The sequence below is a fragment of the Liolophura sinensis genome, chromosome 13 (assembly GCF_032854445.1).
Source record: "Liolophura sinensis isolate JHLJ2023 chromosome 13, CUHK_Ljap_v2, whole genome shotgun sequence".
Taxonomy (NCBI): domain Eukaryota; kingdom Metazoa; phylum Mollusca; class Polyplacophora; order Chitonida; family Chitonidae; genus Liolophura; species Liolophura sinensis.
Genome location: NC_088307.1, coordinates 8008072 through 8032747, shown reverse-complemented (window position 1 = coordinate 8032747; position 24676 = coordinate 8008072). Strand labels below are relative to the sequence as shown.

Below are 24676 nucleotides of genomic sequence, written 5' to 3'. Positions count from 1 at the left end.
AGATGTTCCGTTCCTCAACATTTCTAAGGATGAAAATAAAAATAATAACCAAACTGCCATCATCATTGTGCCTGCAAATGATTAGATGATATTAAATATACGTTTTATGGAAATTGATACAATACTTTAGCTTAGTACCTTAGAACTTACTTGGACAAAACCAGTCTACACGAAAATCTATTATAAAGTACTTGAATGGGACAAATTATAAAAGTAATTATCCAATTATCATTAAACTTCAGCATTCACAAACTTATACTACATGGAATATATAGGCTTAGTTCATGAAAATAAGTTCAGTACTTTAGGAAGCGTAGCATGGACAAAATACATGGAAAGGCACTATTAGGCAAAGTCCTAAATGGGAGCAAATATGAAAATAATTATGCGACTGCCATTAAACTTAGGTACTGTATGCACAGGTTCAGATGATAGGCAACAAAGTTATTTGGAAGGAAATGCATGGACAAAATCATGTCGACAGACAGACACACAGACAGACAGGTAGTATGATTTCAGTATTCCACCACCCTGCCTAACTTCAAGGAGGTATAACTATATATGTATAAAACTGATTGCTGAACAAAAATTTAATTTCTGAGTGAAATACAGCTTTTTTTAATTTGGACACCCTTTTGAATCCCTTTATTTAGGCTATAATTGAGAAATGGTAGAGCTATATCTAATATTAGGCTAAATATGCAACATTTACAGCAATGATACTGAGCAAGAAGTAATTTTAAACCAAATTATTACAAAAAATAAACACATTTCAAAAATTTACAACACAATATTTTTCCCCTGTAATTAATACTTACATTTCTGCATAGATAGTATATGGTGGATGTTGAGATGTCTATATGCCCATATGTCAAATTTACAGACATGTTTTTTATACAGGTGTTTTAATGCTACTTCATGTAATTAGTTACTTACAATACTGATAAAAACTGGGGGGAAAAATCAAGCCAAAAGAATTCCACAACCCCCCCCCCCCCACCCCCAAAAACCCCAGCCAATCACTTACATGCACCAGGCAGCAATGGGCTGATCGTCAAGACAACGAGAACGGAGCAGAGGCAGTAACATGGTGACATTATGATTCTCTCCCTCTCTACATGTATTCATCCACAACCTCTTCCTCTTCAAATCATACCCAGATTCCTGTTATAACAAACGTTATACAATAGGATAAAATTTCCAGCTCACGTTACACATGTGAAGTCATGTGTACTGTACCTCGGGCAATCTTTGACACAAATACCTGCACTGCAGAGTTCTCTCTTTTTTCTCTCTACCTCTTCTGAATGTTAAGATGCTTTGTAAGATGATGCAATAAGTGACACATGATGATATGGAAATGAAGGTTACAATCATCACATACATTAGCTACCCACTCAAAAATTAATACCAGTAAGATTTATAGCATATATATGTATATACCTCCTTGAGGAGGGTGAAATGGCTGTTGCATCAAAGACATTATACTTTGTACACCAGGGCTAATTAACATGGGTGACACGCCCACATAGGGAGTAAGGAAGTAATAAATACACAAAGAAATTATGTTCTTAAATCAGATGTCATAATTGCTATACCATGTATTTATTCCCAGCATAAATTGTGACTTTATTTCATCAGATATGTCTCTGTGCCAACTTCTGAATGACAATACTACTGGAAATGTTTCTAACATCTCTAAGAGGCTGACAACATCTGTATTCTGTTATATCTGGAATTGTCCAAAAGAGCAGCAACAAAACAAGATATTTGGAGGTCATACACAAGTAGCACAATCCAGGCTCAGAAAACACCACCCAGACGCCAAAAAACTAAACTGATGTATGAAATGTATTTGATCTCAACAAAGCTAATGGGAAATGAGTATAGACCTAAGCCCGATTTCATGAAGCACTCAATGTTACCTTCTCTTAACTACCACAGCAACCAGTGATGTAGGCATTACATCGTCATGGAGGTTGCGAAGTCGTAATGTTAATAGGGCTTCGTAAAACTGGTCCCTGTTTCTTAGTAAGTCTCATACATGTACATGTATATTAATCCAGTAACGTGTCGTTATGGTCATTCCTGCTCATCACTTGCGAAATCACATTGATGAATGGAGAGAATTTTGCAGCGAGTTCTTTAAAACATTTGTTTGCCCATGAGGGCAACCATGCAGGGACATTTTGCTTACCCACATCTGTTTTTGCTTGACCTCCACAAATGTTAAGTTCCACAGTGAACTTAACTTAAAAATTGTACCCATGTTAGATTAACCTGTTGTTTTACAATTACTGTATATTCTGCAAAAGGAAGAAACTTCAGAACTTCGAGAATGGTTCATCCAAATCTAACCTAAATCAGATCTAGTATTAAAGCAGAGTACTACTTGTATCCCAAACTCAGGCTGGATCATGCTAGCCCAGTTGTATTGCCAGCCAGCACCTTAAACACATTAAATGGTCCACTGGCTCAAGATAATCATGTAGTAAGCCTACCCTGGTTCAAATAAGATAGTTTAAAAACATTACATGCACATACAGCTTAAACAAACATATATACATGTGTGTGTGTGTATATATACATATATATATGAACTGTACAGTATTTGACGGTGCGGTTGATCATCTGGGAGTCATACATCTCTTGCTATGCTTGTAGATATTTTGGGACTTGACAATAGTTCAATAAGAACTTAGTCAATACATGCTATTCATCACCAACTATCTACTTATACCCCTTAAGCGGGTTCATCAATCATGGAAGTTAGTTTTGCATGGTGGCACTCAGCCATAAGAAGAAAAGTTGTGAAAATAGCACAGCAGTTCACACATACTTCCCATACATGCATAGTAAAACTACTCTGCTCAGAACTGCCATGCTAACACACTTCAAGACAACATGTACTTTAACTGCCTGTACTTTTAGCGCTTTGCATTTAAAGACATCAAGAAGTACACATAGGTCAATTTTTTCATAAACTTTTGAAGCTAACTCTAATCCACTCTGAAACATGCGTCGATTTCTTGAGGGGATTGAGGAGAAAAGGGTCATCTTATTCACTCATACATGTTTAAATCCAATTCACTCATACATGTTTAAATCCATTTCAAACTACTTATATGCCAAAAATCTAATCAAATGTTACAGTACTCTTTTCAAAATCTCAGTGTGAACGTGCAACGCATCAGGTGCATCTAAAACGAGAATTGTATCTAAGGCCAAAGCCTAAAACATGGATAACAAGACAGCAGCGCAAGCCTTGCCTGAAAACTTTGGCTTTTCTAGTTTGAGTGACTGGGCAAATTGTTCTTTCCATTCTGCCCCCATGACAACCGATGAAACCATCACTAAATTTGTGATTTAAGACTGGCTGCACGGTTCTATCTTGCTAGAATGATTTCCATATCTTATGGCGAACAGGGGGCCTCTGTGGCTCAGTCGGTTAGTGCGCTAGAGCAGCGTAATGACCAGGAGCCTCTCGCCATCAGGCTGGCCGCAATCGTAGAAGTTAAATATTCTTGAGTATGGCATAAAACACCAATCATATAAATAAATAAATAAGCCGATATTTAAGTGCACCTGGCCAACACCTGGCAATATAGAGATATTTCTGTGGATTTCAACAACATTTCGACTCTGATATGGATTTATACTTGCTAGGGTGATAATACAGGTCCTATTCTATTCCAATCTACAGCTGCAGTAGTTGACAGGGTTTGTTGTTTTAGAATGGATTTACAAGTCCAATAAGTCCAACAAATGCTTTGTTGAATGGACCAACTGGATTATTTAGTTCAATGATTAAACGTTGAAGCAGGTAAATATCAGAAATTACTGAAAATAGACCTCAACATTTAACTGAACTGAACTAGGCACGACAAGGACAATGTCCTGTCATGCTTGCATGCATTCAATTATATTTTGACAGATGCCAAGTGTTTGGTACAAGAAAAGTGCCACAAGTAAATAACATTGTAACTTCTTTAACCAATGTGATTAACTGGAAGATTTACCAATCACTAGCCCCAGGTGGCTGTTTCAACTCCTCCACAATAGCAACCAATGGTAAACCGTACACCATTTCATACCATGCGTGATAAGTCCTTTCTAAACGATGACTACATACAGTCCAAAGCAGGTCTCACCTTTGGTTCTTACTTCTCAGCTACCACACATGCGACATCCCAGGTATATTCAGGAATGGCACACTAGCCCCGTATTCACGACACAGCAAACCATCTCTAAACAAGGCGTTGATTATGCTCGTCTTTACAGGTTGAACGCACATGTGCGATCCTGGAATGATAACTTTTTCAAGACCCGTAACTGTGTTGAATGGCTGCTGGGTTAGCGATGACCGTGACAGAAATTTGGGATGCGTGTGTCCTTAATACCACGTGGTATATACATGGGATGTTGCTTGTGCAGGCGAGCTGAGAGGTAAGAGCCAGAGTTCACATCTGTTTTGTACTCCTAAGATCATTGATAAAAGATTTATCGGACTTAGCCTGAAAACGGTGTACAGTTCCCCATTGGCTGCTGCTGTCGAAGTACAAGTACAAAGAGCAGAGTAGAAACAGCCACCTGGGGCTGTACCACACCAACTTAAAAATTACATGTGTTTCCAGCCGAGATTCAATTAAATTAAACGTTGAGGTCTACTTTTAACAATATCTGATACATACTCTACCTAATGCTGCAGGTAAATATCAGAAATTGTTGAAAATTGACCTCAACGTTTAATTTAATTAAGGTTTATGAACTACATGTAGGCCTACATGTGTTGTTGTTTAACCCATCAAATCTGCTCTGTTCTGCAGAAAGCATCGACAACTAAGATGCACGTGAAAGCTGACAAGCAAAATCGATAATCCCTCCTCGCACTGCTTACCAGGCATGGATTAGCTGTTGTTTTCTGGGCTGTTTCGGTTTCACAAACGTTTGTTTCAGTAAGGATTGACCGCAAATTGTTGGACTCAATCAGATCAAGGCTTACAAAGCATGGCAGGGCGCCCTTCGACCAATCAAATGCCATAATACAAAGCCCAAATTCACTGCACAGGAGAGAAGGGTGAAACAACAACCACGTGTGTATTATTTACAACATACGTACAGCAATATATGGTACCTGTGTGCAGTTTGGGTATTGTACCGAGCATTTGTAGTTTAACTGTAGTGCGGGCTGTTAAAGAGGAAGTTCCAGTCACCTGACTTGTACAGGAGAGAGACCGGAAGTGGCTGGAGGAGCAGCGCGGGGCGACAGTTGGTGACTCGGGAAGCGTGGCGGCAGGACGTGCACAGCGGACCAGCTCCGGCCAGCCGCGACTATCGGACGGTGAGCCTCTTCCCGTGCTTGTACAAGCTATCTGCTTACTGCTGTACCACTTGTCCACTACATTGTCGTCGCCGTTAGGATTAAAATCGTTCCTGTCATTCCGTGTTTGATTAGGGTCGCCGTGACCCGTTGAGCAGCCGGTATTTCTCTGACGCTGTGTCTGATTATATATTTATTTATTTATTTGATTGGTGTTTTACGCCGCACTCAAGAATATCTCACTTGTACGACGGCGGCCAGCATTATGGTGGGAGGTTACAGGGCATAGCCCGGTCGAAATCCACGACCATCCGCAGGTTGCTGCAGGCCTTCCCACGGACTATATCAGAATGGATTGACCGCAAATTGTTGAACTCAGTCAGACCATATCTTACAAACAAACCAAGGTAGGGCGCCATTCGACCACATTGCGCAAGTTTATCAATACCTGTGCTTCAGACCAGCGAGCTGGCTGGGCTCTTTGGAAGGGGGAGGGGGGGGGATCAACAGTGCGGCATGTTATTCTCAACCGCATGCCGTAAATTCTCTTGGTCTGATTTTGCTTGGCTGTATCACAAGGAATTAAGTTCAGGAAACGATATCAAGATTCACGAGAGTAAAGAATAGCAAGATGACTTTATTGTTGAATTTGTGAGAAACACACGCTCACTTACTATAGTCCGAGTACACTGACTGTTGGTTGAGAAATATTTGGATACGCCATATTCATCTGTTCATGGCTGCTCAACCATTTAAAGTGGAGCAAGTTTGTCTCAGCGGTGTGAAACAGGTAGCGACCTGAATAACCACTTCAGCTACCTCTTGCTGGTCAAATTGCTCGAACTAAATAAAGCTTTAGAAGGTATGATCAGATCTCGGATCGATGTTTTTCATCAAGTACATGTTCAATAGCCTATATGCTAGCCCAAAGCTAGCTGGACGTTCCTACTGTAATGTCCATCTTCGGTCATATAGACTTCCACGCTGACAATTTCACTAAAAAACAGCTCGAACTCTACCTTATTTTTGCCATCCACCGATTCCATAAAACGCCCGAAATGTACTATGTCAAAGCCCTCATTGGTAAACCATCTGTCAACTGTAATCCAACCGTTTAAACTTTCGAATCGGACAACTCAGATCAACGTCTGCCATGTTTCAATATTTTTTTCAACTTCAGACAAAGTGATGGGCCTCGAAAATTTTATCCTACCCAAGATATTCTCTTTAAGAATTGCATGCCCTGTAAACAGAAAGACTTAGGCATGGCGTGAAACGCTGTATGATTTACCACTGTTTGCCCCTGTTACGATACACACCAGCTCAGTATAAAGAGATGAATTTAAGTAGTCACCTGGGACTACATCCCACCCAGTCACATCATACCGACACCTGGTCTACCAGTCCTGTTTCCTTGCCCTTACCTCTCAGTGCCGAGCGCCAAGTGAAGCAACAACAGGCACCATTTTTAAAGTCTTTAGTATGACCCGACCAGGGTTTGATCACAGGTCTCCCGACTTCAAGGCTGTAATGGTAATGCTGCGATGGCCCCGAGTTCTTTGGACGAGGATGTGAGAATTATTCCAATGAATCACGTCATGTGCATGTATGCACGCAAGGCGAAGTAGGATATATTATCATTTGATTGGTGTTTTACGCTGTCCTGTAGAATATTTCACTTATCATACGGCGGCCAGTATTATATTGGAGGGAAATTGGGAAGTGTCTGGGAGAAGCTCACTACCATTCTCAGCTTTCCGACAGACCTTCCAACGCATGACCGGAGAAGAAGCCAGCATCAGATGGACTTGAACTCAGAGCGACCCCATTGGTGAGAGGCTCAAGGCCATTGAGCCGCGCAGGCACACTAATAAACAGTTTGGCGAGGGTGGGGAATGAGGATATAGGTCAATCTATATGCATATGCACGATCATTTTTGTTCATGGAATATAGGTTCCTTTCGGATGTGAGTCGCTGTTCTCAGTTAACAGCTCAGTTAACCATTCACTGTGAGACAACGTCGGAAATCAAACTTTTGTAGGGCTTTTCTAATTGTGTTTGTGTACAAATTATGAGATCATCTATGCCTGTTACTCAAGGCTTACACGCCAGTTTTCTTTTATTATATTAGAAATAATGAACTGCCAGCCAGGTTCAGACACGTTGGTTGTAACCTTGACACACCGGTTCGTAATTATCGTTCAGTGTATCGCCTCGGCCGATCTGCTCCTGAGCTATATGCCGTGTTGAAGGCTGTAGATGGTTTATGGGTTAAGTCAGCAAGATGACCAAGTAGCTAGTGAAGGGCGGTAGTTTAGGCGTATCAGTCAGGTAAGGTAAAATCACGCTGTAGAGGGAGATTTGCGTGTTATAGGATAGGCCCATGTTCACGTCTCAATCCTACATCATCTTAAATTAAATTCACGTTCAGAAGCGGGATTTCGCGTTACCGAACATGAACTGTTTCCCTGTGGGTTTCTCCGATTTCCTAAACTCTAGACCCTGGCCGATTTCGTACAAGTGAAAAGCATCTGAGTAGCGCGTTAATAGGCCTACCACCACGAAACATTTCCTGCCGAAAGTAATTTAGGGCCAAGTCTGTTCACTCCTGAACTCGTCATGAATTACTGAGGCATTGCAATAGGAGAATTCAGCTTGGATCAGAGTCGCCATTGCGCGCGAAAAGGTATTCCATGAAGTGATTAGATTTATAAATGGACACCCTTTAAAACACTGAAGTCGACCCCGGACTTAAATGTACTTGAAATGATCTGGTACCACATACTCCTGACACCCCAACAGAAATCAGAAGTTCGTCCTTTTGAAACAAAGACATTAACGAACAGAAATTATACACCATAGCTTTATTTGCCTGCATTTGAGGTATATGATTCCCAAAACTTGCAACATCAGGTATACACGTTTTGCCTCAGTGGAAAAATCCCCACAGATAAGCCAAAGCACCAACTGAAACTGTAGCCAAAACATTCAGCAACGTGCGAGTTCTGGGGCGCTCGTACAGGAATTTATCAATTCTATTCAACTCATGCTCAGTTTTACTTGTTCGAACAGTGGAGTTGGGAAGTCCGCATATGATCCCAATCCACCTTTTTCCACAGGTGTCTTCTCGATTGTACTTTCTGTTTGATTCATCCGCAAGTACTTCACCTGAAACAGGTTATATGTTCAAATTTTATGCAAGTTTATACAAGCTCAATTACATAACACTCTACATTTTCAGCGATAAATATGAATCTATTAACGCTCAGAGCAGTTTGTCTTCTATTTTTCCTATTTTGGTAAATAAATCACAGAAAACTGATGGATAATAAACACTTCGCTTCCACGAACACCAACCTTTATATGTAACCATGCAATATATACTGATACCTGTATATGTGAAGGCGGAAAAGTGTATTTGGCTAATGAAGTGACTGTGAACAAAGGTCACTCCTCAACAGCGCATGCGCCTCTCCCTATACCGTCGCTTTACATCACTGTCTCCACTATAAACAAATTTGACGTTAAGGCCCCAAGCGATATATATGTAAGGGGTGTCTTCAAGATTCAGTCCCACGAATACTGATCTTTACACGAATGTCCTTTGTACGAGGTTACAGTATTTATGCATTTACTATTCATAAAAATGTATTAGGAAAAAAACATGAATGTGTAGAAATGAAGCTATTATGTCAGCATATTAATAGCTGTTTTGAGAGGTATTATTTCAAATGCAAAAAAAAACCATAACATTCAGCTAGAAATTTACATATATTTACGAGTTCCACGATATAAAATAATAGATTCGACATAGGCACTGTATTGCTCTGGTTATGTTGGAAAACATGTTTGCGCATTTGACTAAATCGTTCACCCACACAGCTAGTGTATAAATGTCCGTTAATAAATCAAACACTCGATTTTATTTAATCGTATGCCAAAATATCTAAAGCAAGAAATCAAAGCGATTTATGATATAGTTTAAATTGTCTATAACATGACATAATGCAAACTTCTGAATTTTCAAATCTTTCAATCCCGAAACGGAGTTTACCGTTATTTTCAGAAATGGAATCCTCAGTTTTGGCTTCTTTACCAGTTTCCCCACAACCCGGACGGTGTGCGATCGGTAATGTCCACCATGTGTATCCTTCCAGCTGAAAAAGTGGTAACGAAAAATCCAAAAATCTCAACCTCTTATATGATACACAATACAAGTGTCATGCACACATAATGTGGACGGTGCTGTTTAAAGAGTACATGGAAGTGTCTGAAAATTGTAAGCCTAATCACTAAAAGACGCATGGCGGAGGGTGTGGAAGTGTGTCCCAAAACTGCAGTGGATGAAAACTATATAGGACAAAAAAACACAATAAAATGGCGTTCGCCAATGATATATACTGCGATCATCCTAAGGTGACTATAGTAATGGTTCCTCAAATCACATTTGCTGAAAAATGGACATGACAAGAAGTGATAAAAACAAGAAACGAAAGGCAAACAATAAGTCAATATCAAGTGGAGGGCAAGTAAAAAAGATAAACAAAACGTCGAAGCAAAGAGGATATATGATGTATAATATTATACCTCACAACTGTCCTGTGGCTTAGTAAGCAGACTGATAATCACGATGCTAACCGATGTTACGCCAAGGAGTAGCATTCCGTAGTAGGTGTAATGAACACCACTAATGAGAGGCGGTCGAATATCCGGTTCTCCGCAGTTAGGCGCTGGATATACGAAGTCCAACACCATCCGTATAATTCCGCACGTGTGGCCAGTGATAAGTCCCCAAAACGCAGCCTGTAAACACATGCATATATTTTAATACAAAAAGTCTTAGAATATATAGATTATACTTACATCATACCGAGGAAAACCAGAGCTGCTGGGACAGTGTGGTAGCTACAAAAACAACTTGAATGAATGTCGTTTGCATAATAAATTATGGGTTAAACACCTGCTTGCAAATATAAAAGCAAGGTACAGTTGGCACAACCGTCTCACATGGAGAGTAGTTTGACCAGTGATATTTCAAAAGTATCGCGACTGGCATACATTTTGCAGGTTATTGGTGTATAATGCATAATAGCTTTACTTTCAAGTTAACAGCGTTGGATGAACGTGGATACATGAAAAGGTACCATAAAACGAAGGGCTGGAATGGTTGTAAGGAACATGAACGCAGATAAGCCCCCCAAAAAATTACTTCGATTTTGAGGGGGATTTTATATTTCTAAATAACCCCTCTATTTTCTGCATATTTTGCATCAGTGGTCGGGAAAACTCGGAAATGAAGTCATCCATGAACATACTGTGAACGCAGGGCCAGCCTAGAGTTCCAAATTCGGGTTCTCCCTGCCAACAAAGTTGTCTTGACAGCTGCATGCATCATCGTTATCATCAATGCATGCTAATTCATTTCAGGTCTGACCACTGGTGCCTAAAGGAAACAGTAGTTTAAAACCTACCATACGCTCAAGGAGAAAAGCGCATACGCTATTCTTATAGTTTTATATGTTAGGTCACATCATATACTGCGTATTAAGAAATAAAAACCAAACATGTCGTGTATTTAAAGAGTTAAAAATGAAAGTCTAGACAAGTGAGATTCGGAATGCGCGTGTATAGAAAACATAACATTTGGTGTAATTGCGCCATAAATGATTTCAGCGCCATGCTGATACCATCAGTTTCTAAGGTAATTTTGATGAAAAGATTGAGTTTTCGGTCTTCAGTGAATAAGTAAGTTTTGAACGTTTTAAACTGAGTCTACCGAAATACATGTATCATCCTCGGTATCCCTGTGCCCACATTTTAAACATATGTAATAGTATAGAGCCGTTGGAAGGTGATGTGGATGGCTTCGGTGTTTTGAGCTGTGTTGAAAATGAGTGTTGCGATTATCGACTTGGAACGCCCCTCCGTCATCTACGGGTGGGTTGTGTACGAATGTCAGTCTTTACCCTTATTTTCATGAATACGAATTTCCTGTTAACTTTTATGAAATAAAACTTGATGAAGCTTTTATTTCGATCAGGTTGGTGCCATCAGATACAGGGAACTCCTGCCTGAGCAAATCTGTTTGACTATGGATTTCGGAGGTACTGTAGCCAACCGCAGGCAATCAAAGCTATAGTCATGTTCCACTTCTCAAGGCATACAGTTTCTATTTACTCGTTGCATCGTAGTATAATTTATTTATTTATATCATACTCAAGAATATTTCAGTTATACAACGGCGGTCAGCATTAAGGTGGTACGAAACCGGACAAAGCCCGGTGGAAACTCACGGCCATCCGCAGGTTGCTAGTAGACCTTGCCACATACGGCCGGAAAGGAAGCCAGCATGAGCTGGACTTGAACTCATAGCGACCGCACTGGTGGGAGACTCCTGGGTCATTGCGCTGCGATAGCGCGCTAACCGACTGAGCCACGGAGGCCCCACATCGTAGTATAAAGAAAGGCATCAAGAAAAATGAATGGAAAGATCGTTTGTTACCTTTTCGTTCATCCTTTTCCACAATATCGCCCAGATGAAAACAGGCCCTATAGGTGTACCAAGATAAGCTTGCACAGCTTGCAAATAGATAAAGAGTTGTCCCCCCTGAGAGCTCTTCACTAGAGGGATCCACAGTATGCTGATGCCACACAGGACTACTATAAACACTCTGAGAAGGAAACGGCACAATATTTTCTAAATGAATAATTGTTTCATTGTTGTCAAAGGATACACGAATTAAGGTTGCAGGACCTATAGGCCTACAGCTTAATTCTTAACAGCTTGAATCATGTGAAGATCGATAACAAAATATTCCATATGGGACTTACCGTTTAGTCGGCTACACCGAAAGTTCCATAAGGCAAATCCATATGCCAACTAAACGAAAGGAAGGCACATGCCATTTACACCAAAAGTTCCCCATGTAGACACTTTCAATGCCAAATGATATTCACACGAAATTACTGAAAGTGGGAAAATACCAGCTCAGGGATGAACTTCAAATGAAAACCACACAGTGCACGCAAGTGTAGTCTGAGATTGCTCTGTCGTTAGGTTTGGCAATATTTTATTCGGCCAAGTATAGCCCTAAGCCAACGTCAGAGCGTGCTCCATTTAAAAACCTGATACACTGTTGCAGACCCTTATCATCCTTATCTTTTCCCCTGGCAAACTATCGTAAGAACAAAGTTGATCTATTGTTTCCTGGGCCGCGTGGGCCCTAAATTCCTTGACAATACTCAAAGCGATTTGCTGTACCTTATTCCAACCTCACCAGAAGTGGATATTGATTTCCATGTGCACATAACTGACATGGACAGTTTCGCACCTGGGCAGGACCCTGTTCCACTGTTAATCATCGTTAAAGTTTTAAAGTTGATTGTACATTTGACTGCCATAACTACAAATGATAAGACCATATCTTTCCATGGTAATTACACTGCACTTAGTTTCAGATCGATTTGTGCAGCAAGACTATAGTTTGGAATTAATTTGCACAACACGATCTTTGATTGTCTTAAAGGTATAATTTTTAAACTAAAATTACAACGTTTCACCTGCTAACTGTTGTATTTACTCATTGCTGTTGGTGTAAAACCACATAAATACTAATCTGCGGTTGAAGTGTTGCACTTGTGCTCATACAAAAACATTCTTTTTTCTTACCTTCCAACAATCAATAGTTCCCGCTCAGTTGTTGAAGACCTAACTTTTCTCCATAGATCCATCGTAAAGAGTGCGCTTGCGCTATTGAAAATTGATGTAAGGGAGGTAATAATTGCAGACATCATCACTGCCATGAGCAATCCTCTAATACCTGAAATGACAGATACTCAGGAGCAAACGAAACACAAGCTCTATTTTTTCCGGTTTTCAAAATGAAGTCAAACTATATTTTTTCTAATCACGTATTTATTAAAAAAAAACTTTCAATTTCAGAGCTTCATTTCAATTACAATATTTACTTTGCCGCAGAGATAGTGAAAGTTATGCACAGCTTAGGCACTTTGGCACGGCGTCCAAGCGTATCCTCGTATCCTCGCACTACCTCGCACCAATAGTGTAATTCATCCTTTCATGTGTTTTCAAGGCAGTACGATCCTAGACCTTACAATGCATGCAATACGTTTATTCTTCATTATATTAATAACTTCATATTTTTCCATTTATTTAGTAATTTCACACTTACTTATAATGAAATAAATGCATCCCTTTATTATACAGCAATATGTCTATACTTTCTCAGAATTTAATAAATTTATAGTTCGTTATAAATGTATCTTAATTAATACATTCATTCGTCTTTATAGTGCAACAACTCTTACTTCTTTATACCGTAATACGCCCAGCTTTCTGCCTGCTAATATTGTCTCCATCGTTCATTTGTTCTTCCAATAAACGATCATGGGTCCTACTTTTCAACTGAAGTTTGTTTCTAACCTTGTCTTCCACCAAAAACAAAATCCAGCGGTCTATCCAAAATCTCTGAATCACAGAATATTTAATTCTGCATTCAGCCATTTGCGCCCATTAACAAACAGCTAGAATATTGCCTTGGTTCACTCGCCAACAGCTTTTACTGGTCGACAAATCCACTCACCAAAAAACTCACTCACCAACAGATCTACTCACCTACAGGTAAGAGCTCTAGGACAAGTTTAGGATAAGCGATATTGGAGCATCCTACAGGATTGCTACAGATCCGGCTACATTCCTTCGGGTTTACACAGGCGACTTCATCTGAAAGACGGACGGCGACAATCTTTATAACACAGCATTTCATGAAAACATCTGGTTTTGTGAGTTAATTAAGGCTTGCTGAAAGAAATAAAAGTGTAATTAGGTGAAACGGTGACAAGAAGTCATAATGAGAAAACTCTTCATGGATACTACTCTTTATGGGAAATCAGTTTATGTGTCGAATATCTCCCAATGGCTATGGCAACTACATTGCAAAGATTGACGCAAAAAGCACCGAGAAATGCAGGGAACAAGGGTAAGGCTCCCCACCGGAAAATCCCTCTGAACAATGCGAAATATGGTGGTTCATGTACTTCCCACTTCTTGAAACATTTTAGGGAAAGATTAGAAAGGAATGCCAAGGGACTCTTTGAACTCTGAATTTTGGAATTTATATATAGTGCTGCCTAACAACACCACAGTTGACACCTAACCCATTCATGGACACAGAGGCAACCGATACGTGCGTTAATGTTTCCTTTACGCCCAGCTTACAACGGCAACGACCAAACTGCGTTTTGAAATGCAGTACTTCAGAAATAATGTATTTACCTGGATACAGCGCCCTGCTGATCATACCAGGAAGAATCATTATAAACATTGGAAGGATTTTAAACATCCCAGCCAAGAGTGATCCGCCCTTGGCGTGACTGAGGTTTTTCGCCGCTAGTGAGCGCTGAACAATAACCTGCAACAATAATTCCACGAAATTGTGATTTTTGCAACAACCACAAATTATTCCCAAATTCTCCTAGTATATGATGAATCTCAACTAGGCCACGTGTATATCGCGGGAACATGCCGGCGGAATAATACCTTTGGTGAAAGGAATGGGATGCTCTGGATTTTAACAGGTCATTTCATACCATTTCCTAGATCTTTCATTCTTGTACAAGAATAACCAACGAATACTTTTGGTTGATTTTAGATATCTTTGATTTTTATGAAGTTTAATTAACTAATGACTTACATGGTTCAGACGAAATAACCAACTCATATTATAAGAAAATCACTGATAGAGTTTTCTACGTGACTGGCGACGTGATTGGTGTTCGAACCAAAGCTGTGTCGTCTATTGTTCATTCATGCATTTACGATGACTATCCTTGAACAATAGTCATGTGTAACAAGAGAATAATGATGCATCCGACTGGAATCCTGGTCGCTATTGCGAGGGAAGAGTATCCCTGTTTGATACCGAGACCTCTTACGAGATACAAGGATTGCTCTCTCTGGAACAATAATTGCATATACTACATACTAACCTGGTCACAGCAAAAGTACCAAAGTACACCTAACGTTGATTGGCTGATCAGTCCAGGCCACGGATTATCTGACGTCACTGGGTCACGGAACAAGTGAAATGCGTCGTCTCGTGGGATCCCGCACGTAGCGTTACCATTCGTGATGTTAGCAACTGCTCTACCATACTTGCGAACTAAATTATCATAGCCGCCGATTTTGTTGAAGCCTGGAATTTTTATCACTAGACTTAAAAAGGGAAGAAATGATAAAATACAAAGAAAGCCATAGTTAGGGAAAGGAGAATTCATCCAAAGCAGCGACAACAGGCCTTTCCTTGTTCTGTCAGTCAAGAATACGCAAGTGACCAATCATAAGCAGTATTGTTGCAAATAGGTCGACCGGATACCCCACAGATTGGTTACAAATGTTTAATCTCTTTGTGACGTCATGACGTCGTAATTACTTTCACCGGGGAAACCAACCAAGAAGGGGTCTCGTGGCTCTGTTGGTTAAGCTCAGTAATGACCCAGGAGCCTCTCACCAATGCGGTCGCTGTGAGTTCAAGTCCAGCTCATGCTTACTTCCTCTGCGGCTGTACGTGGAAAGGTCTGTCAACAACCTGCGGATGGTCATGGATTTCACCCCGGACTCTGCCCGGTTTACCCCACCGTATTGCTGCCCGCCGTCGTATAGATGAAATATTCTTGAGTACGACGTAAAACACCAATCAAATAAAGCAAGTAAATAAATCAAAGCCAAGTAAACATCTACAGCAATGTTAATGAAAGCAAAATATTTATAAAGATAAATACGAATAATTATCCCTGCAAAACACTCCGCTTTTCATTGGACAACAAGTGTAGTGTGGGGTATAGATATATTCTCGAATCCTGCAGACGAAGTCAAATGTCTCTGCTGAGTACGTTATCTCCCTTTGATGGGTTGCGATTACAATGGTTACACAGTTGAAGCGATTCATAGCAGCGATCATACGATTCGCCTATACATCGCTCTTCTGCACTGAATGGATGGATCTTTGCAGGATTAATCCGTTACATGGTTACCCAGTGATAGGATACGCAAATATATGATGTCAGTAACCTGCACATTGCGAGGGGTCAATATGAGGATTACTGACACCATACATTTGCGTATATCCCATCACTGAGTAGGTATGTAACTAATAATATGTAGTATTGGCTAAGAAGATAAATAGATCTTGTTGCTTTCATCAGATGAGTGTTGTAGAAGTTTATTTATTTGACTGGTGTTTTAACGCCTCACTCAGGAATATTTCACTTATATGCGAAGGCGGCCAGTATTGTGATGGAAGGAAACCGGACAGAGCCCGGGGGAAACCACGACCATTGGCAGTTTTCTGTAAGACTTGTAGAAGTTTAATACCAGGTTTTAAGTCCGGCTAGAATTCATGCTTGTTGACACTTAACAGCGTCAATTAAGCCGTACTTTGGCAGTGTTGATCTACAAGGTGTGGCCGCAGCCTATCTGGCCGTGCCGAGTGTCGAAGGCTCGAATCCTGGTATCGCCGATTTGACCTCGGCTTAGTCAACAGGTTTTTCATGTACCTTGCGAATTGCCGTGGTTCACACTCACATTGGTGTCCTGTCCACAAAACTGACCGATGTCTTAACGATGAAAAGATTTTGTGCATGTTGACGGCCTTAAATACCTTAAATATCAAATGAAGGAGCAAACAATTTAAACCAGTTTGTTCCTTGTTCATTTATCGTACATATGTCAGACATAAATCATTTTACCTGTCCGGAAAGCTTGATAAATGACGTTATTATTTACTTGTTTTGCTTCTTGTGTTTTGTTGTTGTTACTGGCGTTCTGAAGAACTGAAGAAAAATTCACTTACATGATGGCGGTCAGGTTTTTGTGTGGAGAAAAGCGGAAGGGCTGGATTAAATGACCAATCTTCGCCATTTACTAAATAAACATTTTGACTTAAAACCGCAGCCGAAGCAGCCAGTGGTGCATGGATTCGAACATGCTATCTCATTGGCAGCCAGTATATAACATTAGGATGACGTACTTATAACGGTAAGCGCCAAGGCCCCGCCCAGCATGACGACAGTCTGGAAAGTATCCGTGTAAATCACTGCTGCCAGTCCGCCTGTCAAACAACAACAGTAAGGTTTATTTAAATATATTTATTTATTTTACAGGTATTTTTGAAACGTACTCGAGAAGATTTCACCTCATCGGCAAGCATGGTGGTAGGGGGGAAACTCACGATCATCCACAGGTTGCTACAAGACCATGTTAAATTATAAATTACATGTAGATGTACCGGCTTAATCTGTTCTTCTCATATACCAGTGCATACTCTGGGGCGTCATGGGTCACTTTCTGATTTACCTACATTCTTCGCATATCTTTGACTTTTCATTTTCACCCTTTACTCTTCGGATCGAGGTTTATGCTCCGAGCGTTACCATCTTTAAATAAATATAAATCGTACAGTTAGAAGAGGACACGTTTGGTATATATCAATATATATAAACCCTTCCATTCCCGGTTTTTCAGATGTCGAAGTGGTTAACTCCATATATATAAATCTTCTAAACAACAGCTGCATTTATAAATCTGGTTGTTCACGTGTTTCACTCGATTTATTTCACTGGTCATCTGTATATAATGTTAAAACAAAGGCAACAGTTTATGCAGGTATATATAAATTACCAGTCACTATTATTCAACATATACAAATATTAGCAGTCGTAAGCCTCAATCTGTCCGATTTATATATCGGAGAACCTATCATAGGCAAAAGGCCCGATTTACATAGCACAGAATCTCTCTTCCACATACCACCTACATGTTAATCAGATCCCACAAAGTGGTGACATACACTATAGATCACACAAAGTGGTGACGTACACTATAGATCACACAAAAATGTGACGTACCTTACAGATCATACAAAGTGGTGACGTACACTACAGATCATACAAAGTGGTGACGTACACCACCGGTATTGTGCGTGCGCCTGCATGGCGGGGAAATAGTTGGAACTTTTCATCTACGGACTATAGACCGCCTATTGCAAACAAGTTCCCGAGAACAACAGAAGCAGGGGAAAGCTGAGAATTCTTTGTCGGAAGTTAACAAATAATTAGCATTTCTATCAAGATCCACCATTGCATTAGCGACCGGGCCCACACGATTAGGTGGAAACACCGCTGTCGACAGCCTAGCCTAGCCTAGCCAATCGTGTGACGTTATTCGCTGTCATTGTTCCTGATGATTGGTCATTATGAGCTTTTGACACTGATGTTTCCGCATAATCGTGTTTCTTTTCATCAAATAAATGGACCCATAAAACAGAGATGTCCAATATGGACAGGATTACATAGACACTTTACCCAGTACAGTGAAAAGCCCAGTGATAGCGAGTAAGGCGACTACAGCCAGGTACATATCCCAGCCCAGAGCCAGCTGAATGAAGAGGGCACCTGCATAGATACTCACCTGTCAAACGAACGTACATTCTTATTAATATCAATGGTTTTGTTATCAACGGATATCAATGCAGTGTTCAAAACTGATCAAAGTTGCGTGACTTTGAGAGCCATTCTAAAAGCTTTATTCACATTTAAAGCTAAAACGATATCACAACTTTTTATGCATGGTTTCTAAACTTCACTTACTTGAAAAACTTCTTGTCTATAAGCTGGGACTTTTATATGCATGTAGAGCACGAGAAAACTCACGGCTATTTTTGTGACTATGTACAAAACAAGTGTGAGCACCGACAGGTACATTCGGAGACGTGTTCCACCAAAGCGCTTCCCAAGATACTCTGGCAATGTGTAGACCTGCAGGGAAAGGGGAACATGGGGTCAAATTCTAACTAATTTTATTTTTATTTATATATTATTCTTTTTATCAAATCTGTGCAAAATAAGATGCAATTCGTCGTAGTCCCCGCATAAGAATATTTTGGGCATGATTTCTTCAAATGAAAGAGACACCTTCATTAAAACTGTCATTGGTAGTTGTATATTGTTTTCGAATAATTATTGCTACGAACAATTCCAGCGAAAAGCTCGAATTTTCTTTTTGTGCCATTTACACTAATGTGATCAGACTAAACCCAGATCTTTTGCGATGGAGGTACTGACGGCTTTAGGATGAAATATGGAGATAAGGCGAACATGTTAGCTTTTCGGTGGGATTTCTCTTTGCTGTAAATACAATTTATAACTACCAGGAACAGTTTGACTGAAGTTTGAATTTGCAGGGTAATTATCCTTCTTCAGAGACAAAACGTTGCCTTTCGCATAGTAGCTCTCTTTGCTTCCCCATTTGAATCAGATTTTCATATTTATTGCTACACCGTTTCTGGAGTCTTTCGGCGGCGACCATATATATCAAGACACCATTGAAATCACTCACAGAAAAACATATTTCGTCAAGAGTCATAACATTTAGGTCAAAATGATTTTAACAATAGATCTTTAGTACAATAAGTAGTCGAACTTACCCCAGCGGATACATAGACGGGTAGGAAAACCCAAGCTAACAGGATCACCAGTGGAATGGCCTGACAAGAGAATCGATATCCACCCAAGCATTACCAATTTGCTTTGATTATTACTACACACCGCTGATTCTCCAAGGGATTTACGGCATACGACCATAGTGATCATAACTGAAGACACAAGCAGTTTTCAATAACTTAGACAGCATCTGACTAATGTGTATGTCCACTGAAAGAATACCATTCAAATTACCTCAAACCGACATTATATATTTTCTTGTTAACCTAGTAAAAGTTTAGTGGATTTTGTGCTTCAGTCTTGTAGTGGCGGCTTCTAAGATAAGAGCAGTGCTGACCTAGTTATCGCGGATGTCAGAGAAAGAACCTCGGCTTAAACACGTGGTTTTAATAATTTTACTGTGTGTTATAAAAGAAAACAGAAAGAACCATCCCTTGTGCGCGAGAAAGACAAAGGGCAAAATTGAAATTATTCACTTCTAATAAATTCAGAGAGAAACTATACACGTGTATCATAAGATTTAATTAATTTTAAGCCTTGCCTGATAAGAAGCCGTCTTCTCATTCCCAATAACCTTCTGCACCCCTATTGAATTCACGCCTATTGAATTGAATTCTTCACTGACTCTGATATTTGGCAACTGCATGCTGGCTAAACGCTAACATGAACGACAAAAACGTATTTGTATAATGTGAACAGCATGCTGAGGTAAGGTTAAGGTCTACTGGGAGATGAATGCGGTTTGGGCGGAGATGGTTTGCTGCGGCACTGTCTGACGTAATTTGTGATACCGTCAATGAATGTTACACCGTTAACAAATGAATGGATTTTACGTCTGTGGTCCGTAAATGATACAGACCTGATCCACAACACTGTGTGAAATGGCCTTTTGGCTACACGTAAATAAATCGTTCTAAACGATCTCAAAATGATGTCATGGGCAGTAGTTCTGTGTTATCATATGTCACTTCATGGAGTGAATGGGTTAAAGCTACGTCACAGCTTAGGCCGGGCAATCTGATAGCAAGGTGTTTGATTTGATAAAATTCTGAAGATGGCGGAAACACTTTAGAAAACATGTCAAAGTAGACGGACAAGGGGTACTAGGGAATTCCGGGATTTCTTTATAAGAGTTGCTATATTATACGTGTAGGCATTGGAGAAAACTGGCACCAACCTAGCAATGAGGGTTGGGATAACTACTCCTCTTCAATAACAAAATTTTACCTGTGTCTGTGAAATTTACAGGCAATGTGAGTGCGATTGTTACTACGGTTCTTATTAGAAGTTAGGCATGTGGGTATACAAAACTAGTGAAGTTTCAAAATCACACCTCAATCCTCCAAAAAACAAAAACAAAAATGTCCGCAGTCATGTTCACCATTATATATAACTAAAGATGTAGAGCTCAGAGAGTAAAATAAAAGTAGCTACGAAAGTCAAACTTTCACTAGTGGTCACTGTGAATAACTTCCAAAGGCCAGTCCGGTTAATAGAATTGGTACCGCCAATCTCTCAAACACATGTATTTTAAAGGTAAGGACACATGCAGTCACAGTTTTTAATAACGTTAGAATAAGAAATGTAGGTTATAATAGTAATAATGGTTCAAAACATCTCTTACTGGTACATATAAGCGTACTACCTCACCGAATGTCAATACATCCATACTGAGGCTGTATGATTGTGGTGTTATATCTGGTGTCTTTGCCATAGATATAGACTGATTCAGCACTTAAAATATTTAAAATAGGCCTGCCTTAAATGTTAAAGAAAGACGCAGTCGTGATGTGATCAAAAAGAACGCTAAAAGGGAGGGATACTGATATAATCCAAATAAATGAACAGGCAAAGAGAGTGAATAAACTGACTTACGTTCCATTCATAAAGGACAATAGCTATCCCCGACGCTGCGCCGGTACCCGCCAGACCTAGGAAATGCTCGCTGCCGATATTGCTCGAGAAGATGGATGCTCCCACCTGCAACGGTAAATAACTCCGTTTACCATTTTAATCAAAACACTCATTTCCAGATTTGACAGTGTCAGTCGCAGAATAACATTATGAAAACTTCAAAACCCTTAAACTCAGTAATTACTGTGTTCAAAGTTCAAAGAACGAAAACAAACTCCTCATATCACTTCCATTATGTACATGTGCAACAATGTGCAATGTTCTTGCTGGATTAAACCTCTCCAGAATTTGAAGAAAAATATCTTTGAATGAAATCATTCTGACCATGGCTTTCAGTGGTTTCCACATTCTTAAATAGTACCCAGTCCGTACATAAATGAACAATTATGGCTTCACGCCACCTGACTAGTATTTCAGCTAAATCGAGCCGACAGTCTATTAATATTTAATCTGTTTTTCAAACTGAATATATGACAAGGCATACCATAATGTAACTACACAGCGGCCACCAAGTCATACTCGTACGAACCAGAAAGTGTCCCCTGTGGTAGCACCATAATGTAACTGTTCAGCGGTCACTAAGACATAATTGTACAGCAGTTCATTGAAGTTGACTAACGGCCAAGGTAAAATTTACAACAAAAACCAGCTAATGAGAAAACGAAGCGACCCTCAAACAATTACACGTTGGAATATTAACTGTATTCATCGTAAAATATAGATGCAACATATATGTACTTATAGAGATAAAATACACCGCTTAGCGCATCGCTATATATATCAATGGCAATGGCTTGTCAGTTATTCCACGTCGATTACGGCTGGACCTCAACGGCCTGAAGTCCTGTGTAGCACATACCTCCATGGTCTGTCTTTGAACAAAAAAAAACACGCTTGGATGTCGGTATTAAATGTTCAGATCTGATCAAAAGGTTTTAATTTTGCTGGGGTAAGACATTTACCAAGCTTCAGACCCTCGCTAAAACAAACCGGGTGACGAAATTACAAATTGTGGAATGCAACCCTATGTATCGATCAACACGAAGTGTTGGGGGAGTTACGGGAAATAACTGCTTTTTATGTGTCGGATCGACACATTTACCGCATGTGGCGAGACATAGAAAAGGTTAACCTCGGTTGACATCCACTTCCAAAAATTCCATTCTTAAGACTAAAGAACGCACAAGATTTTCGGTTTTACAAGGGAGATAACTCGTAACTCGAACAAGTTGCTTCGCGGAACTTTGGAGATGTTCAAATTGAGTTTATGTAAAAATATCTGGTGATAACGTCAAACCTTACCCACCAAGACATGGTTGAGCCTGTCAGAAAGTTTTTCGTGTGATGCAATGTTAAAACTCACCGGCCACCACGACATACTTGAACCTGCCAGAAAGTATCCTCTCACACTGCCTCTGTTTGACGTACACATGGACTGTGCAATAAAAATGAAAGGTCGCAGGTTACCAGCCAACCATGTAGCATTCACCAAATGTATTAACCGTATGATTGTCAAGTTCAGGACAGTTGCGACCTGGAGGAACAATGACTTGTTTATGCCATAGGTCTTCCTCGGTTTTGTTACAAAAGGCATTACTATATGCACTTCTTTGTTTTGATGTCCATATCTATGTTTGTTCAGTAGCCTTTTTGTCTTCATGATAGGCGGTCCCGTTGGTTTAATTATAAACTGTATACACACTCGTTTGTCTGTGCTTTCCCTCCACGTTTCTGTAACGCAGTGCAAACGTAGGTGTCCAACCTTGGATTTGGTGGCAGTCGTGGGGTATCACTACTTTATAAATATGAAGGAAAAAGCGATTTGTCTCTTGATTTCAGTTGAATCAAGTTAGCTCCTTAACTACATTCACTAAAGCAGCGGCTGGTTACGCTCGTGACGCTTAAACCGCACAATGGGTCACAGTAACGGGAGTATCCCTTAGCTTTATAAATTAGATGGGAGTCTTGAATTACATTGAACGTTGTTCTATTTTAAGATATAACTAAGCCTTATGTAAGAGGAAGACCACAGTTCTTCATAGCATAGCATCATTTCCATTTTCTCAGAGCTTCTACTTCCACTCAACGAGATTACAAGCAGTTGTCTTATGTTACTTAACACGGTTTTCTAGATATCTGCAATTAATGTTTCGAAGATTGTGACAGTAGTTTCCATAATGCCGAAAGCAAGACGCAAGACAGGAATTGTGGATTATCATAAAATCTGAAAATTCATTAAGAGTTTGTCTTGTCCACTTAAACTGATGAAAACATCGGGGTTTTATTGCTGGTATTTAAGTCAATTTATTTTTTTATTTGATGCCATGAACTTTAACGACGTAAACATTTTTTTTCTTTCACAACGGTGGAGAGGTGATGGGTGGAAGAAAACCAGTGCTCTATCACAAATACCTCATAAACCTCTTGACTTACATCCGAAGCCGAAAGCTAGATTCGAACTTGCGACCTCATAATTCAGGCGGTTTGATGTGCTATGGTGTTTGAGGACAATACTTGAACAGTGAGCGTCCGTGTATTTGAGTTAGGTATCGCAAGCAATAATTTTTACGTGGATGCATTCGATGGTTAATATTCACATTGCTTACCCATAAGCCCACAGACAAGACGAAAACAAAATACACAGCAACAACAACAATGTCCACCCAATGATCCAGTCCACGTGTTCCCATGGTGATGTGATTATCATCACACAGGCCGTTCTGAAAAACTAATGAAACTAACACCCGTATCGTTTACATATACACACACATTCACAATGTGGGCAGCAACGTACAGCCCCGAGTGATGGTGTCTTATCCGAGGTCGTGTCTGAGATTGTCAGGTGACAAGTAGGTTAATGTGTTGATGTCTTTGACCTAGTATATTAATTATGTATAGTCCTGGCATCAGATATATGATACAGG

The 24676-nt window shown here is 40.0% G+C and overlaps 1 protein-coding gene across 1 annotated transcript; it reads right to left on the bottom strand.

Annotated features, from left to right (window-relative positions):
- Positions 1–8250: 8250 nt before the first annotated feature.
- Positions 8251–24452, bottom strand: LOC135480814 (sodium/mannose cotransporter SLC5A10-like). The gene is made up of 15 exons (XM_064760740.1): positions 24359–24452; positions 23116–23187; positions 21714–21818; positions 19823–19882; positions 19050–19154; positions 18702–18807; positions 17369–17449; positions 15330–15535; positions 14617–14752; positions 13957–14064; positions 12991–13141; positions 11824–11992; positions 9909–10124; positions 9376–9478; positions 8251–8489 (listed from the first exon to the last, which is right to left on the bottom strand). Exons 1-15 carry the CDS (start codon positions 24440–24442, stop codon positions 8251–8253), a joined length of 1941 nt encoding a protein of 646 aa, XP_064616810.1. The 5' UTR covers positions 24443–24452.
- Between the last annotated feature and the right edge of the window lie 224 nt (positions 24453–24676).